Raw genomic sequence first — 18,176 nt, 5'->3', positions numbered from 1 at the left:
ACAAAATGTCAACAAAACCAAGCGATACTGTTGAGATCACCATTTTGTTTAGGTGAACTAGGAAGAAAGATCTTTCTCGCGAGATAGTAACATGAATAAGAGATTTACCATTGAAGTCCATCAGAAGTTGGGAATAAGGGGTACAAAAACACTCTATTACTTATTATACAACGCTTGTGTAAATAAACTTTTAACAACTCATAAAAAGTTTTCAACGACGTCGCCTTCTTGATATTCCGACCCCACACATTAATAAAGTCTTTATGAAAAACAATATAAGGTACCTTACGAAATTGTAGCGGCCCTATCGTTAGCTTATATTACTTTACGAAATGGTTTTTTATGTAATTTTTTTATAAGTAGACACCTTCGGCATCGCGACAATTTTTCGCTGCTGGTTAAGTAGACTCGGCGAGCCGATTCATTGACCTACCGGGATGGACGGACAGTCCCCGAGTTTGACTAGAGCACGCGTGAGTAACCAGTACCACGCAAGCTACACACAACCTCCTCCCGAGACACTCCTTCTAGAACTTCCTTCCCCGTCTAAAAGAATAAAAAAACAAAGTTTAAGATCGCGTGAGCTCGACCAAAGAGGTTTGTACTGTATGGGGAAAAATTGCACCACGTTACAATAGCTTAACCGAGCTAAGAGATTGACTTTTTTCACAGACTGTTGTGTACCTTTCCTGTGGTTTCTCTTTGATGTAAAATAAAGGAGTAGGAAACCAAAAGGTCCGACTCGCTTTATGTCTGCAATGGGAAATACAAGTGACTGGGTCGTGCTGAAGGACATATACCTAAAAAATACAGTCAAAGTAATATTAACTTGGTGGAATTAACTGCAATAATATTTGTAACAAGTGACTGTGTACGACGAGGAATACGATTTTGACAATCACACATTGACACCGTCGACAACTCTGTATAAAAGTAGTCTACCACCTTTAGATATATTTTATTCTCCTAATCATTTAATGAATAATTTTAATGACCTCCAGACACGACACTTCCTGTTGAGTACGTGTTCATTCTGTCAACTAGCCAGTTAGGCCGGAGTAAACATTTTGTATATACATATAAATAACATAGTCCTACAAAAAAAGAGGCAAGTAGCAGGTAAGAGGTGCCTGGGGGTCCCCCGGAGGTCAGGAGGTCAGGACGGCGTGGTGTTAAGTGTTGTTGGCCGAATTTAACTTAAGAGACGGAGCCGAAACTAATACGTCTACCGGGCTAATATTGGGATAATAACTGTGCTCACCCTCTTGTTACGAGGTAAGTAAGTCGCATTACGATTAGGGTTAACTTTGTGAACGTTTCCCTAAATTTTTGTACTGCTGCTATTTGCCGCCGAAACAGGACGGCCAACCGTAATCTTCTTAGCCTGGTTATGTTTAGTCTTTTACAAGAAACCCAATTCTGTCACAAAAAGGTCCCAAATTCGGGTTTCACCCTTTTGTTCTCCTCACTTTTTTGCCATCAGGTTAAAAGTGACTCTTTTTCTAGGGACAATACAGCCATACTCTGGCTTAGACTACGACGTCAAAAAGTGAGGTCGATAAGGGAGTAACGTGGTAGTTTTGTTGAGCGGACCATGTACAATGTACCGGCATAAGACGCTCCTTCGACAAACGAGAGACGACAGTTGTCCTGACATCATTTTATAAATTGAAGATACGTATTAAGTAGTAATAGTTCTTTTCCCGACCAATGTGCCGGTCTGCTATCGATTAGTCGAACCTAAAGTCCCCTGTGACACAAGCTTTCGATAATCCGTATTAAGGGTCCACAGCGCAATCTCTCGTGAGTCACAGTAGTTTGACCGACTTGGTTAATGGTTGCACGTACTCACACCAGGACACAAAGGAATCACGTTCTTGGATCGTACCAGGGTCTGTCTGCTATAAGCAGGGGTGCACATAAGTGGTACGCAGGTACGCATGCGCGGCAACAATCTGAAATGCGTACCGTCACTTGTGTCACAAAGCGCATTTGCGTACCGATGTATATGTGAAGCGGTTGGATCACCGGACGACGGAGGTCTCCGTGTGCTGCTGTTAACGTCGGCCTGTACAGCAGCACTGCGCTAAAACAGCTGATCACAACGTTCACACGCTCTGTGGTCACGAAGCTCTGCACTCTACTACCTACCCCCCCCCCCGTTGACATTCGCGATACAGAGGGCTTCATCATACTCTACTACTACTACCACCCCCCCCCCCGTTGACATTCGCGATACAGAGGTCTTCATGGGAACTTTGAGGGGAGCCGGAAGTTGGAGTACCAAACACTTACTCCAGGTACTCATCTGAGTACCTCACTGAGAAAGTTGTGTGCACCCCTGCATATAGAGCATCACCAGAGCTGAACATACGGAACTAAACAATTTCTCTCTTTGTCTGCTTTCTTTTCTGATTTCGCACATGCAGGGGGAGTTTGTGGAGGATGGCACAGAGACACATTTCACGCTGGGAGACCACAACTGCTGCGTGAAGGCTGTGAGCAGCGGGAAGAGGCGGGACGGCATCATCCACACGCTGCTGGTGGACGGCACGGAGATAGCCGAGTGCACCGAGTGACTGTGTGTGAACACTTGTATGAAAGCAGAGACTCTTTGAATCTGTGAAACAGAGAGAGGGTGAAGAGGAGGAGTCCTTGAAGTGACAATAATACACACTCCTATGGCTTGATGGCCGTGCTTTGGAGCGTAATTTAGCCATATATTGGTACTGTAAGGGTTGTTCTGTAAGTAAAGGGATAGTTTGGATGTGTTAAAGTGGAGTTTTATAAGGAATCCATAGTCAGTCAAAACTAGCCAAAGTCTCACAATAAGCGATCCTACTAGCGATTGACCAGCAACTCCTTTGTTCTGGGTGGTTACATTTACTGTTTTTGTCAATGAACAAACATTTTTAAATTGTTGTGATATTGTTCATTTCCCTCTGTGGGACGAATACATGTGTTCTGATTGTGGAGTCTGGTAGCTTTGAAGAGAGCATAGATACTCCTTCAGTTCTCTGTCAAAAGAGGCTGTTCGGAGGCAATGTAAAGTGGGGAAAACATTCCAAATACAGTGTTTACTTATATTTACCTATTTAGGTTGTCCTTTATTTTAGTTGTCTAAAAAATCTATTGCTGCAGCAGTAGATACTCCTTTTCCATTATTCCTGTCTGTTTCCCAAACTAAGAGCATGCCGACCTCCATCTGTAGGTAATACACTGACTGGATAGATACCTTATCAAACCCCAATTAAAACTATTTGAACTTTTTCTTTAAAAGAGTAATAGGCAAAGATAGAACCTGCTGTTTTAGAAATAAGGGTGCAACCAAACGTCCGCACCCAAACAACAAAAACAATACTGTCTTAAAGATGTTACTTCACACTGAAAATCTATTTTGAGCTGTACTTTATATTGATATGAATAGTTCAATTTCAGCAATATGATGAGCATTAGAGGCCAGATGGCCTAGCTCTGTTGTCTTTCCGTGTGAAACACTGGAGTCATTCTGTAAACAACCAACCTATTCTCCCTCATCATGCTCGTTATATTGTATTTTTTTCAATCTTGCGCATTTGGAGGATTTAATAACAGGGTTTAAGATGATTCCTTTATCGTAGCATCATTCCAGCGTGCACTGCTCAGGAGTGATCTGTGTTTGGATCTATGTTAAATGGTCTTTGTAAAACTTGTGGATGTTACAGGAATATGTATTAGCTTTTAGCTAATGTAACGGCTTCATAGACAATCATGCTATCAGTCAGAAGAACCACAGTTAAAGTAAATCACTCGTAAGGAGAATCCGTGTCATCCTCGAGAGAAGTGTGAAATCCTGTTGTGCTGTCAAATGATGAGTCTCGTTTTTTATTTTAAAGCCAGATGGTTACATATGTTTTTTATAAAATCCTACTCACTAGGTTGAGGTTATGTTTTACTTGCACTGGTAAAATATAGCTATTATTCTCAAACATGAACCCATTTGACCAATCGATTAAAAGACTTAGCTTATTAAGGTATGCCAAGGTCCCTGTGACAACTGATTATTGATGATGCAGCTGCAGAGAGCTGGGTCATTCCAGTATTAGGACATCAACCCTTTTCAAAAAACTAACCTTTTGTTTTATTATTCTTTGAAAGTTCATAGGTGGGAAAGACAATGTCCTCCAATTCTGTAATGTCCCAGATACTAACTGAGAGATACATTTATTATGAGTGGAATTATTTCCAAAGTAGGATGTTTTCCAACAGATGATCTATTGTCTTATTAAGAATATGAAGGACTTTCCAATATGGCTTTCACATGTCCTGTATTTAAACTGTATCTCAACCATAGATCTCAACACATGTAGTGCATTTTGTTTACTGTTACATGTACGTATTTCATTTCAATAAATCCATTTAGCTGGATCAGGTATTTTTGTTGAGTTTAATTCATTTATAAATGACAAGTAATCATGGCTGCACAAGTAGGTCCAAAAAGCAAAGAATACAGGTAAATGAAAACATTTTTTAATATTTGAATCACAAACAGGAACTCTTTACCAGCTACCCCATGTGCTCCAACACACCAGCAACAATTCCCATGTTATTGTTTAATTAACATTTACAACCATGAATTTGTAGAACAAAGCTTTTCACCTGTTATATTCAGTGTTACATTATTATTCCCTTTCCTTCCAGAATAAATGTGTATGTCAATCACTGTCAATGTGTTTGCATATAGAGCTTCATGTGGCGCTACTAAACAAATGACTGATCAAAAAGAAATATACTTTCGCTATAAGTGCAATTTCAAAAAGACAATCTCTGATATACAAGTGATAGTGCTGCTAAATATATCTTAATCACCCAGTGACAGACAAGCCTAATGAAAAAATAAACTTGATACTAAGGATTTAGCTGATAAGTAATGCAAACAGCCATTTCCCTCTAACAGGAAATTCATTCATCAAGAATGCACTTAGGCTTGCTTTAGAAAAAGGAACGTCCAAACTGGAAGCATTTTATTATTTGTTCCATTTGACACAGTGGTAGTGTACTTGCCAGCATTGTGAACCTGGAAATGTTGAGTACCTCAAAGTTTAATTGGTAGAAATGTATAGTATGGGTGCTTTGCATTAATAAGCATATGCAACCAATAGCAAAAAAATGGCTCAGACGATTATGACAATTTTTGAGTTGTTTAGGGGGTTATTGAGGATGTTGAATAGATTTTTGACATTTTCAGGATTAAAAAAATGGCAGTTTTAACTAAGAAGTGGCCATATTCGATACATTTTGGGTATATTTAAAAGTTTTAGGGGATTCAAAACAGCAATTTTAAATCTTAGAAATAGTTTCAACATTCTCAATAACCTCTAAATCACACCAAAATTGTCTAAATCAACCAAGCCATTTTTCAGCTATTGTCTGCATATGCTATTTGTGCAAATTGCCCAACATATTGAAGTTAGCATCCGGCAGTTTCTATGTGCGGAGGACCCGTGCTTTACATTTCTGACTTTGGGGAACTAAACATTTCCAGTTTCACAACAGGACTCTTTGAGCTGGCAGATAGACTACAGAAACTCCCTCAGTACCTCTTACAGGTGATGATGTACGTGGGCAGGGCTTGATAACCACTAAAGATGACGGAGACATCAGATTCTCCGCTCACGCTGTCATGCAGAAGAAGAGGATCTTCCCTCACAGGAGGAGGCAGGATGAGGCCAGGTATCCCACGGGTCGATTTTCCTGTCAGCACCTCGGCTTCCACGAAGTACAGATACTCCTCCTTTGGATGCTCCTTCTGCTCCTTCCAGACCTCCATGGCCTTCTTCACCGTGCCCGCAAAGTAGATTCCTTCTCCGTATGCTGCCTCTGTATGCAGAGGTAGATACAACATCATTAATTGTATTGTTTATAAGTGTATCTTATCTTTAGAGTCTTTTGGGAGATCATGTTTTTGGGCGAGTCTGATCTCATGTACTACTGGACCGATAAGACTTTCATTTTTTTGTGCATATTCATAACTGTTAGCTCAAGGACCTCTTGTGGTTGCGGTGTGTCATTGCGACTTAAAGTCAGCGATAAATCAAATGTATGTGGTAAAACAGCCCCTCAAATTCACACATTGATTTCAAAAAGTTTGATCTCATTTTAAGCCTAAATAAATGTCTGTTTGTTTAAATACCTCTTTGCAACCCTGTGTTGCAGAATGACAAAAACATGTCCTTGAATCCTGATTACCCACCTTTTATTCTCACTTAAGTTAGACACTATACGATGAATACGCCCTCAATCAGGACACTTGAGTGAGATTCAACTTTGCTTTGTTTGGGAGTGGACAGAGAGACAGGCCTGGCAGAGATCTGCACTCCACTAAGTGCACTTTTCAAAATGTTGTTGTACTTCCTTTCTAGATGAAGTGTTCTGTATAATTTCTGTATGTACCATTCAAGACCCTGGTATGTCATTAACCAAACATAAAGAATTTTGTATAATAAAAGGCCATTTAAAAAGTGATATCCTACCGCCAGGTGGTGCGTACTCTGCATGGAATCCAATTTTGCAAACCATCTCACAGAATTGTGCAGGGATGAGTTGGAACATTTTTTGAGTTGAGCAGCCTAGCTGTGTTGCCTTCTGGTCAGAAATGTTCTTCAATGAAGGGTTTACCACTTTGTCCACCTGAAAATATAAAAGATTTCACTGCTTGATGAGTGATTTAAAATAAGAGAATACGGCAGCTTTAAAACTGACTGGTGCATGATTTATTTATGTAAAGACATTCAAATCTAATAGTGACATCAACATAATGTAGTTGTGCAGGAATGAGTCCTAAAGCAGAAGAGAGCACTTCCAAATGAACAGTTTATAAAGTTGATTTGGTTTAGATGCCTGAAATAAAGACTATGGTTAACACAAGCTGAAAGATATTTATTATTGTTATATTTATTTATCACTTTACCTTCACAATCGACAGTCCTTCCTTTTTGAAGGCAGATAATCTGTTTGAGAATTCGTTGCTCGAGTAATCAACTTTCTTTCTTTCAAAGTCCACTCTCTTTTCGCCCAAAGCCTCGCACATGGCATCCTCTTCATCCCTTACAAACTCCTCCTGGACGTTGCAGAGCATGGCCTCCACCTGAAACCCGGCCACTACGGCATCCTCACTTGATTTCCCCATTACGCTTATGCGAGCATGACCTCCCTCAAAAAACTCCTCAATAACAACGCCTTTTCCCATTAGACGGGATAGCTGCAGATGTTCTCGCTCGCCGAAGTGCTGGATGAAGTTGTTGCTGATATTGACAAGGCTATAGGACTTGTAGAAAAGGCCGCTGAGCCATCGTTCAGCCTCGCGCATTGGCTCTTCAGAGGGGCCACCCAGAGTGATCTGTGGGGTGGGTGCTCTGCTGCTGTGGGAGTCATTTCTGTGCCCATATTCCGGTGGAGAAGACATCATTGCACCGGTTTCTGCAAATTAGAATCACAATCGTTTTTATTATCGCACTACAGGATGGGCAAACATGCATTCCCACTATTGTTTACATTAGATGCACTTTACAGGTTTCTATCGGCTTCCAACATCTGCATTTACCACATACAGTATCATATGGACGTCACTGCAAGGGTATCATAATTGATGTCTGTGTACATGAAATGATGACTGAATTGTTGTATTACCCTGTGGACGAGGTGGTCTTTGCTGGAGAGTTACCATTTGATCCTCAAAAGCCTAAAAAGAGAAGTTCATTAATACAAATAATAGGATGCATCCTATAATATTATGATGGAGGTACCTTATCATAGTCAGTGTTTGACTTAAGTAGATTGTGTTTTGTATGTATGTTTGTACTGGAGTTACAAAAGCGAATGAAGTTAATACATGTACTGCTGTGGACGAAGGCCGCGGTAAAAGGTGTTTTAGACACCAACGAGGCCCACCTCAAAGAAATCCTAATCAGATCAAGTGTTACTTTTATTAAGAATATGTTCAATGCTTTACATTGATTGAAAGTTGCTATCCATGCTTCAAAGCCACCAGACTCCATTGACAAAAACAGCCACTTTACAAGGAGAAAAAACGGAAGTTGCTGGTCTACCACTGCCGTGATTAGTTTCTGTGTGACTTTGGTTGGTTTGGATACAATAACTAACATATTTCTTTTGATGGGCCTTTCTTTAGAAAGGTCCACAGCATGCTTAACTTCCTTTCCTTAACTTCTGTCTTTCTCTCCAAACTGGATAAGAGTGTTGGCAACCAAACTTGCGTAACCAGACAAACCCAGTCAACAATTCTTAGCAGGAGTGTCTCACATCACAGTGAATGCAAAACCACATTCCACCTAACAGAGAGACATTACATTGTGCTTCAATAAGGAAACTTTATACAACATCGAAACTGCTTTACTGATTCTAATTTTTCTTATTGCTCTGTCCTTTTTTGTTGTTTAAAAGTTTGGTTTGTATTAATAACTGTTGTCTTTTTTTTATTTTCAAGAACCTACATTTTAGCCAGTGTGTGCCCACAGGGCCGATACAGCATAATTATTCTACTATCGTGAAAGCATCTTTGCAATATACAACCTTATATGTCTGATCGTCAGTCGGATATATGATGAACATAACATCAATATCCGTTTGGCTGTTGTAGGCGAAGTTGACCACTGCTTTTGTCATGATCGCAGCAACTTCTTTTTTATCAAAGCCGAGGTTTCCGGTGCCGATGGCAGGAAAGGCGATTGACTTGTATCTTTCTTTCGCTGCGTTCTGTAAGCAGTCAGTTACTGAATCGAAAAGAACCTGTAATGAATTAATCACAGACACATTAATGCTTCTATTAAGAGTACGACCTTAACACTTTTATACATATAAATGATTTTCTTTACAATGTGCAGTCTAGTCCTTCAGTCTTTTCATGACCATCTAAAAAAATTAACTTAGTTAATCTCTTAACTGAAATGCCCCAGATCAGTTAAACTCACTTTACCTGCTTTGGTGTTGCGTTCTGTTGGGATGTCCACTTCCCAAGACAAACGGTATGAAACACCTTTTTACATTTCAGTTTGTGGGAGTTTGTGATGAGTAAACGACCAGTAGAAGAGACATTATATATTTCTTTTTGCATGTCATAACCAGCTCTCTCTAATAAAGCTCTGGAGATTTCCCCACTCTTCAAGTCACGTTCTGGTGATGTAGTGTTTACGATGACGTCCGTCTGAGAAAACAAAGTTGGTACAAGATTGCGGTTTGTAAAATAAATGCCACTTTAAATGTGATTTCATAAATGTGAGAGAATAATATAACATTCAAACATGTTTCGCCACTAGTTAGCATGTAGCTTCTGTAGCTTTAAACATTTTGAGTAAAGTCATATGGTTTAGTTTTGAATGTGGGGTGATTAGCAGCAGTAAAATAAATCTAATAATAAAAGGCCATTAGAGATTCTTACCAGCTGTTCCTCAATTTTACCCTTTTTCAGTGTCAGATGGACCTTTCCAATCTGGACGTCTGGTGTTTGAGATCTGGTCGCACCTTTGCTGGAGCTTGAGCTGGAGCTGGGGCCTAACAATTGAAGGCAGGCCCTCTCCATTTCACTGACAGTGATATCATCGTGGTTCGCAAGGCGGATCTCTTGAGGAAGATGAGATTGAGAGCTTTCATAGTAGCTTTTCACAGCTGCCACGATGGTTTCTGCACATTCTGGCAGGGGGAAGTTGAACAGTCCGGAGCTTATAGCTGGAATGGCAACAGACTGCAGACGGTGTATCTCAACTTGGTGGAGGATATTCTTTATGGCCATCTCCAACTTCCATTTAGCCCCACTAACATCAGCCCTAGAGGGACTTTTTATTAGGCAAGGGCCCACAGCATGAATTATCTTCTTGCATGGTAGACGACCAGCATCCAAGGCAATTGCTTCTCCCGTTCCCAAGTGGCCATATTTGTTGATGTAATCGTCACTCTCTTTTTGGATTCGAGAACCACCGGCAATGGACAGAGCATAAGCAAGGCCGCCGCCATGCTTAAGAAACTCATTCGCAGCATTCACCACAGCATCCACCTTGAAATTGGTGAGATCAGCCTTCCACACAGACAACTCAACACCTCCACGCAGCAGAAAAGAATACTTTTTCACCGGGTCCACAGGTGGTCGCCTCAGCTGTCCAAAGCTCACATCGCTTTCAAAATCCACTCCTTCGATGGTGGCCTCACATCCAAATTTACTCTGGAGGACGCCTGTCAGAGCAGGTCCACACCGTCTCACAATGTTGAGGGAAGGCCCGTGAAGAGGAATATTTACTTTCTTCATGGTTTCTAAACTGGATACAGAAAAAACAACGTGTGATTAAATGTTATTAGAACACCAGTGTTGGTGAATGCATGCATGAACCTGATAACCCAAATATTGCCAAAACAATAACTAATTACAATTATTTAATACAGGCAGGCTGTGGCTCAGTGGATAGTGTGCTGGACTTCAAATCAGGGGATAGCAAGTTTGAGTCCCACTGCAGTCAGCATGTCGTTGTGTCCCTGGGCAAGACACTTCACCCCAAATTGCTCCTGTGGGGATTGTCCACAGTACTGAATGTAATGTAAGTCGCTTTGGATAAAAACGTCTAACAAATGACATCATACAATGTAATGAGATTAAATGGCTCTGTATCAAACAAGGGATTTGTATTAAGTCTATAGTATACCGTTTGTAGGCTGGGAAATGATGCAGCACCATCATTTTCAATTCAGATGAATATTTCCACAAATGTTGCCTTTGCGAAATAAAGTGTTTACTGCAATTTGGATATTGCGCATTTGATAACTTTTGGATAATTGTGCAGCTTTATTTTTAAGTGAATCAAGACAATAAACATGAATTTAACTGAAAATGTCTTCATATGCTCAATAAATACATTGAGGTGGATATGTAAGTAATATGGCAGAAGGGATGGTTTCATAAATAAAAGTAAGGGCAGTGACTGGATTGTACATTATATATAATCACAGCCACATACGTCCCCATACCGTTAGTCTTTCAATGCGATTGTATCATTCAATTCATCAAAACAGTTTCCTTAATACACTAAATCTGTACAAATATCTGTACAGGCTTGTTACAGCTTTTCATCTATTAAAACAGCACCAGGAACACACTGACGTGAAGTGTATCCAAGTTTTGTGAACTTATAATATATAATATCTGTGTGTATTGAATTATTATTGAATGCATGTAAGTCTTGTAATATAAAGCATCTTTAAGCACTTAAAAAAGTGCTATAAATACCATGTATTATTATACTATTTAAAAAGTCAATACGCAAATTAATTCAATAGGACCGGCCTACTACAGGCAGTGTAATATAACAATGACCCATCATATACTTATTTTCTTAACAATCATTAATGCTGTTTTCCGTTCTCTCCAGTAGATGGAGCCAGAGACAGTGTATTAGTACAAGAGTATCACTCAATGATCAATCATAAAACCATGAGCTGAATTTAGAATAGTACTTTACGAGATTATTTCAATTGTTTGCTAATTTATACATCTACCCCAGAATAACTCAATAGGTAAATGGTGTACTTATACACCACTACATGTATTTAACACCTTTAGTTACACCTGGAGTAAATTCACAAGCTACCCTGCAGTATACAAATACAAAGTCATTAACTAGCTGCACCTTTACAAGCTTTGACAACACTTTAATGCATCAATAATAACTATTATCAAAACGTATAATATTTTATTCTGCATTGGGCCTGTCTTCATAATGAGGGCTTTTGCTTGTGGTACTTAAAGTATAATCTGATGCTAACACTTTTTACTTTTACTTAAGTAACATTTTGATTGTTGGACTTTTACACAGTAGTACTACATTCAAGTACAAGATCTGAGTACGTCTTCCACCTCTGGTTAACATGTGGAAACTAAAATAAAAATCAAAATATATTCCCCTGTGTTGACTGATTATTCCTTAATAACTGTGCTTTGCCCTGCACACTTAAAAGTCAAGTATACTTAAATCATCACTGCGCTACTATAAGATGTGAAATACACATATTCAAGTGTTAATAGACTTATATTTGAAAATACTTCGCCATGTTTTTTTTTTTTTATCTCAGTTACTATAGCCTACAACGGGCATGAACCCGAGCTACCTGGCGCGAGAATACGAAGAAAATTGAGTTGTGCCATTTTTAGACCCATAATAGTTTAAGTCTAACATGTATTTCGACGCTGATATGTAATTCAGCACATTTAAAAACATAAATAACGTGCATTTTGAGCTGCTATGTTCGTTTACTCACCCAACACACTGGAAAGTAGCGACGAAAAGCAGAAAGTGAAAGAGTGAGACAGGGTGGGGATCTTTCCTAACTGCGTCTCGGGATGTTAGCCAAGTGTTTTGCTAGTTTAATGTGACGTTTTTTTTACATGAACACCGTCTATCCTTTCGTTAGCTGCAGCTATTATGCGTCAACACTCCAAGGCTACATTCGACAACAGCGTCGAGGGGAGGGAAAAGTCCCATTTCCTGAGAAACAAAACTGAAAGTAAAGCAGTGTACAGGCTGTTCAGCCACCAGCCATGGCGGACGAATATTCGTATGCTCTGCTCGTCGAGCTCGAAGAAAACAACCTACCGAGACTTAGATTAAAGTTAGCTAAATACTTCGGAAGTAAGAAAAACGGCGGCGACTGTGAAGTTGAGTATAATAATGGCAGCAAGGCAGCGGTGATACGCTTCCGCCTAGAAGAGGGTAAGTGTGGCCCGATAAACTAGACCCGAGTTTACTTTAGCCTACTTTTGTCATTAGATGTAACGAGATTACGTAGAGAGGATCCAAAACAAAGATAACTGTATTCCCTTATAGTTACTTATAAACGGATGTAATCAGATTACTTGTACATTATTGTAAAACATGGGGATGATAACAATGTTAGAAAACGTTTTAAAATAATTATATATTAAAGGTAGATGTAGGCTACTGCCAGAATGTTCTTTTTGGTTTAATGTTAGGCACTTTTTCTTATATTTAGTTTTTGAATGCAGCGAGGGACACCCGATTTATTAAACAGAAAAACTGTGATTACTTTGAATTAGTTTTAAACTAAAACAGCATTTGTAAACTATAGTATTCTGTAGGCCTTGCTTTAATCTAAGATGACACATTATTCTGTTGTTTTACATAATACAAGTAAAAAAACATCTTATTGTTATTTATTTACTTTGGAATGGTTTTACTTTGCATTTCATGTTGAGGTAATCCAAAAGTAACGGAAAGTAATCAGGTTACATTACTTTTATACTGTGTTACTTAGATTATGTAACTGATAAAACATTTTGTTACATGTAACTAGTTATTAGCAACTGATTTTTAAAGTCACCCTCCCAACCCTATAACTACTCTCGTTATTATTTGAATTATTTTCTCACAGACCGGCAAAAGGTTTTGAAGAAAGAGACCCATCAGATCAATTTAGAGAAAGGTGTGGTGAAGGTGATTGTTCGATTGCCAGATGACCAAACATCAGAGGTACGTGTGCTGTGCAAGCATTTTTTTATAATGTTATTGTGGTGTCATTTGAAATGAGACCTTAATGTACTACATTCAAGCTGCATGTATTCCTCTAATCATCTCTGAGTATAGTCACTGTAAGTGTCTTACTGTAAAAGATCTATTTTACTTGAAGTCATGTGAATAATCTTAAACCTATTATAGTCAGGAGGACCTTGACACATACTGATAACCATAATTGTCTGACTGGACTATTTTCAAACCAGCTGATATTTAGGGCACTTCGCCAAGTGAAACTCGTTTTATGGGATGTATAGGTGTGACATAATGTTTTGTATTCTATGCAGGGTGCTCCATCTGAAGAACTCGACCAGAACTGTAAGTGTTCATAAAAAAAGAATATGTCCTACTCTGCAACTGTGACTTTTTGTCAGATGAAATAACATGATAAGAATAATGGCATGTACTTACTTTTTGATATGTCATTGCTTCTGGTGCAATCACACAATCACACTCATCATCTCATGTAGTATAGAGTTATAATTTATTTTCATGGTAAGACAGCCATCTCAGAAGATGCCATGGTAAACGTTATAACAAAGTCAAAGTCGTTATTTTTTTTAATAATAAAATACTCACACAGTTACATTGACCCTTTTTTAGAAATAAGAACAGAGGTATATTAATAAACCTAATTTAAAACCGGATAATAAAGTAGTTAAGTAACTACTTTATTTATGTTCGAAAAAGCATGTTAGTTTAGCAGCACTATGGCATGTTAAATGGAAAAATAACAGGTGTTAATTTTAAAAATATTGATGTATGATTAAAAAAGTAAATGTGGGTGCTCTTGTCTTTACATTTAACTCTCACACACTAATGTCAGTTAATTTCAAGTACTGTAGATAATCAAACGTACACGGTATGATAACCACCAATTTGAATAAATGTGTATACTGCGATTATGTAAACCATCACAACCCAAATAGCAAAATGTAAGTATGTGATAAAAGGAATACATGTAGGCTATTTATACAAATGAACTCCACAAAGGTTTATTAATTTCTTAATATATTTTTTGTATTCAATATAGCCTGCTAATAATTCTGTGTGAAAAAAAGGGTATTTTTAAATACTACCATCTGATATTTTGATCTGAAATAAGAAGCACTATCCATCATTGAAATTGAGGTGAAAACAGCAAGGCATTTCCCAACTCAGAAAGAAATATGCTCTAAATAGTAATCTGTAAGATCAATAAGTACAATTTCACATGCTCAATGGTGATGTCATATCTTTGCATGACTGCCACATAAAGCAGAAACATGAAAAGTCTTTACTTCAGCATTTTTTCCTAAATCAGTTTTGTAAGTCTGTTTTTTTTTTTTTCATTGAGAACATCACATTTCAAATGTTAGATACACTTTCAGGTCAGCAACACCAGACCTTTTGCATTTTTTTTGTAAGATTTAAGTTGAATTATATCAGGTATTAGTGGGCTATGAAGTGAAACAATTACACTAATACCTGTACTTTAACAGCCACAGAGCTGCAAATGATATCAGCGAACCATGTATTTATCAGTGCAATACACTGTGAGCAAACGGACATCATGATTTATATTCATACATTGAAGAACTCAACTATCTGCATACTTCTCCATATGTACTTTTTATGATTAATCTAAAATGGCTGCTAAGCCACTCCCCTCCATTCACCCAGTCAGTGTTATCAGATGAACACAACTCCTGGGAGAAAATATGACATAGTCATGCAAAGGCTCAGGCACTGCACTGCATTTTGCACATTATGTTAAGGAAAGGCTAAACACCTATTCAGATATGTCTTAGTATTATTAACATTGATGAGCAAAATATTATTATCAGGCTGGCACCTGTCATAAGTGGAGAGCAGGGGGATGTACAATGAATGTTGCACTCACCTAAGAATACATTTAAAATGTTAAATTAACAAATAAAAATAAAATGAATATTTATCATTTTAGATTTAATATTTGTAAGTTGTGGGGAAATCTTTTTTGGTGGTGGCCTAAATAAATCAAATGAGTGGAAACACTTTGATTACACACGCATTCCTTCCTGTCTTCCCTCCTTCATGTTGATTTTCAAGTTAAGTTAAATGATCAATCAATGTAAATGTCCCCTCTGTGGGACTAATAAAGGTATTCTGATTCTGATTCTGAATAAGAATAGTGTGTTTAGCCACCTAACGTTCATGTTTCATTAATAGCTGATGATGCTGGGATCAACATACCATCGAGCACCAATGAACACATACCTGCAGTTGAAGTTCAAACAGAGGCAAACGTCGGAGCAGATGAGACAGTAGATGAAGAGCAGTGCTCCACTTCGACTGTTTTAGGGAATGTTCCAGAGATGTTGGAGACAGAATACCTGGAGATGCTGGTCGAGTATGTATTGAAGGATATTCCTGACCCTACATCTGCCTTTCCAATATTCACTTTGGAAGTCTTTCCTGACCTCGCCTCTGCTGTGGTGACTTTCCAGAGTGGAAAAGGTACTTATTGAATGTATGTGTCTATCTGTTAATAGTTTCAAAAATCTCCATTAAAGCAGAGGTTACCCTAATAACAATATAACATTCCTGCTGTTTGAAAGCAAAAAAAACACATGTGCCAGATGATTATTCCAGAATACACGTTTAACGATCGGGACCTAGAACCTGACTAATTGCTTAACTTCTTATTTAATTATCGCAGTTCATTTATGTTAAAGGTACCTTGAGTGACTATTAGTTTCATTTCAGCCCAAATTGTTGCAGGAATCCTTGTAACCTGGATATGTGTCCTGAATATTTGCCAACCAAACTTTTGAAACATTTACATTTTAAACCCATGGTTACATTCATGTTTGAAGGCTAGCAATCTTGCTATCTCTTGCCTTTGTTGTCACATTGTTGATAGTTGGATATAACAGCCAGTGGCTTAGTGTGAAAACATTAGCAGGGTTGTGTATTCTGTCACCTGGGGGGTATACTACGAAGCTGGTTCAACCTAACCTGGAAATGTTTGAGTTAGCCGGTTGGCCTAATCCAAAACATACGCGCTCTCGCTAAACTGTACTACGACGCGGGTGATCAAGTGGATCGCTCAAGCCAGCTGTGTCCTATTTAGTTAGGTGCGCGTTCACATGAAAAGGGTGGTATTTGGAGCATTCGACATCACAAACATGGACAAGCGTACTGACACGCAGCCGTCATATCTTCTGAATGAAGAGTCAACTATATAATTAGACACATATGAAGACGATTAAACTTTAACATCCATGACCTTAAACACTATTACCAGGATAAAAGCCACATATGCTGCCAGCCTGCAAGGTGAATTACAGCTGGTAAATAGAAAAGTGTTTGAAGTGCGTATCATTAACAGGTTTCATGATTATCACTGCCTCCGTCTAAGACACGAGTGTGATCTGACTTTAATTACATTTGTCTCTGAGGGTTCGTCATTTTAATGTGTTTGCTAAAATAATATCTTACCTGCATATCAGGTAGTGTTTGTTGCCACGGCCAGATACGGCCCTCAGCCTGACTCAGATAAGGATATATAAACTGAATCAAAAATATAAAAAACAATTTTTTTGGCAACACTTTTGTTTTTGCTCCCCATTTTTCATGAACGAACTCAAAGATCTAAAAGCATTTCTATATATCCACACAAAATATACCCACATATCTCGTCCAAATCATTGTTCCACCAAATTCTGAAAAAAATCTGTGATCAGTGAGCACTTCTGCCTTTGCCGAGATAATCCCATGCGCCACCTCCACCAAGGTGTGGCCATATCAAGATGATGATTAGACCAGCATGATATATTAGGCACAGGTGTGCCTTAGGCTGGCCACAATAAAGAGGCCACTCTATAAACGTGCAGTTTTGCTTTATTGGGGCGTCTGGGGGTTGCCGAAACCCAGTCCCAGGTTAAACCCTAACCCTAACCCTAAACATGTCACCCACGTGACACATTAAAAAATGTTTTAAGGGTTTAACCCAGTCACGTGTTTAACCCTAACCCTAACATGTCACCCACGTGACACATTAAAACATGTTTTAGGGTTCTAACCGCCTAAGCGCCTAAATACCCTAAAACATGTCAGTGGTGACATGCGTTAGGGTTAGGTTCTAGGGTTAGAAGCCTGACTGGTTTTCCGGAACCGCCCCCAAACCCCCCCATAAAGCAATAAACTGCACGTTTGCAGAGTGGTCCTTTATTGTGGCCAGCCCTAAGGACACTGTGCAATATCATCGGGCTGTCTAATCAGCCCATCTTGATATGGCCACACCTGTGAGGTGGCGATGGATATCTCGGCAAAGGAGAAGTCTCACTAATCACAGATTTTTCAGATTTGTGTAACAATATTTGAGAGAAATGGTTATTCTTGTGTATATCCATTGAAAACGTTTTTAGATATTGAGTTCATCCCCTCAATGAAAAATGGGAGTGCAAAACCAAAAGTGTGCATTTAAATATTTTTGTTCATTGTATGATACATGGATGTGATATCGGCTTGGGCGGACCGTACTGCTAAATGTTGCTCTGATCTCCGGTTACTGTATGTTGTGGCCAGATATTTAAGTACGGGTTCGTAAAGCTTTTTAACGGCCGTAATTTGATAATAGGTCAG

The 18,176-nt window shown here is 38.8% G+C and overlaps 3 protein-coding genes across 4 annotated transcripts in view; 2 read left to right on the top strand and 1 right to left on the bottom strand.

Annotated features, from left to right (window-relative positions):
• faima (Fas apoptotic inhibitory molecule a) overlaps positions 1 to 4,412 on the top strand; it is a 7,652-nt gene extending 3,240 nt beyond the window's left edge. For both annotated transcript variants that reach the window (XM_010795296.1, XM_010795295.1), the window contains one exon: positions 2,430 to 4,412. In XM_010795296.1, coding sequence (XP_010793598.1) covers positions 2,430 to 2,579 — 150 coding nt within the window. In that variant the 3' untranslated portion in view covers positions 2,580 to 4,412. The remainder of the gene's footprint in view (positions 1 to 2,429) is intronic.
• Positions 4,413 to 4,493: 81 nt separating this feature from the next.
• On the bottom strand, positions 4,494 to 12,488 carry parp9 (poly(ADP-ribose) polymerase family member 9). Its single transcript, XM_010795297.1, has 8 exons — positions 12,298 to 12,488; positions 9,437 to 10,307; positions 8,975 to 9,202; positions 8,572 to 8,787; positions 7,669 to 7,720; positions 6,950 to 7,458; positions 6,513 to 6,669; positions 4,494 to 5,859 (listed from the first exon to the last, which is right to left on the bottom strand). The coding sequence occupies exons 2-8, from the start codon at positions 10,295 to 10,297 to the stop codon at positions 5,573 to 5,575; spliced, it is 2,310 nt and encodes a 769-aa protein (XP_010793599.1). The 5' UTR covers positions 10,298 to 10,307; positions 12,298 to 12,488; the 3' UTR covers positions 4,494 to 5,572.
• parp14rs1 (poly(ADP-ribose) polymerase family member 14-related sequence 1) overlaps positions 12,485 to 18,176 on the top strand; it is a 45,486-nt gene continuing 39,794 nt past the window's right edge. The window contains exons 1-4 of the mRNA XM_010795298.1: positions 12,485 to 12,749; positions 13,429 to 13,526; positions 13,856 to 13,886; positions 15,759 to 16,046. Of these exons, the coding sequence (XP_010793600.1) occupies positions 12,578 to 12,749; positions 13,429 to 13,526; positions 13,856 to 13,886; positions 15,759 to 16,046 (589 nt within the window). The 5' untranslated portion in view covers positions 12,485 to 12,577. The remainder of the gene's footprint in view (positions 12,750 to 13,428; positions 13,527 to 13,855; positions 13,887 to 15,758; positions 16,047 to 18,176) is intronic.

Source organism: Notothenia coriiceps, unplaced genomic scaffold (genome assembly GCF_000735185.1).
Source record: "Notothenia coriiceps isolate Sejong01 unplaced genomic scaffold, NC01 NC01_scaffold00037246, whole genome shotgun sequence".
NCBI classification, from domain to species: Eukaryota; Metazoa; Chordata; class Actinopteri; order Perciformes; family Nototheniidae; genus Notothenia; species Notothenia coriiceps.
Note: the sequence above shows the minus strand (reverse complement) of the source record. Positions and strands in the feature narration are given on the sequence as shown.

Excerpts from the sequence above, each read along its gene's own strand:
- parp9 (XM_010795297.1), bottom strand. The coding sequence starts at position 10,297 with ATGAAGAAAGTAAATATTCCTCTTCACGGGCCTTCCCTCAACATTGTG. Across the intron at positions 9,203-9,436 it reads GTAAAATTGAGGAACAGCTG|ACGGACGTCATCGTAAACAC; the intron begins GTAAGAATCTCT and ends TTGTTTTCTCAG. Across the intron at positions 5,860-6,512 it reads AGAGTACGCACCACCTGGCG|AGGCAGCATACGGAGAAGGA; the intron begins GTAGGATATCAC and ends CTCTGCATACAG.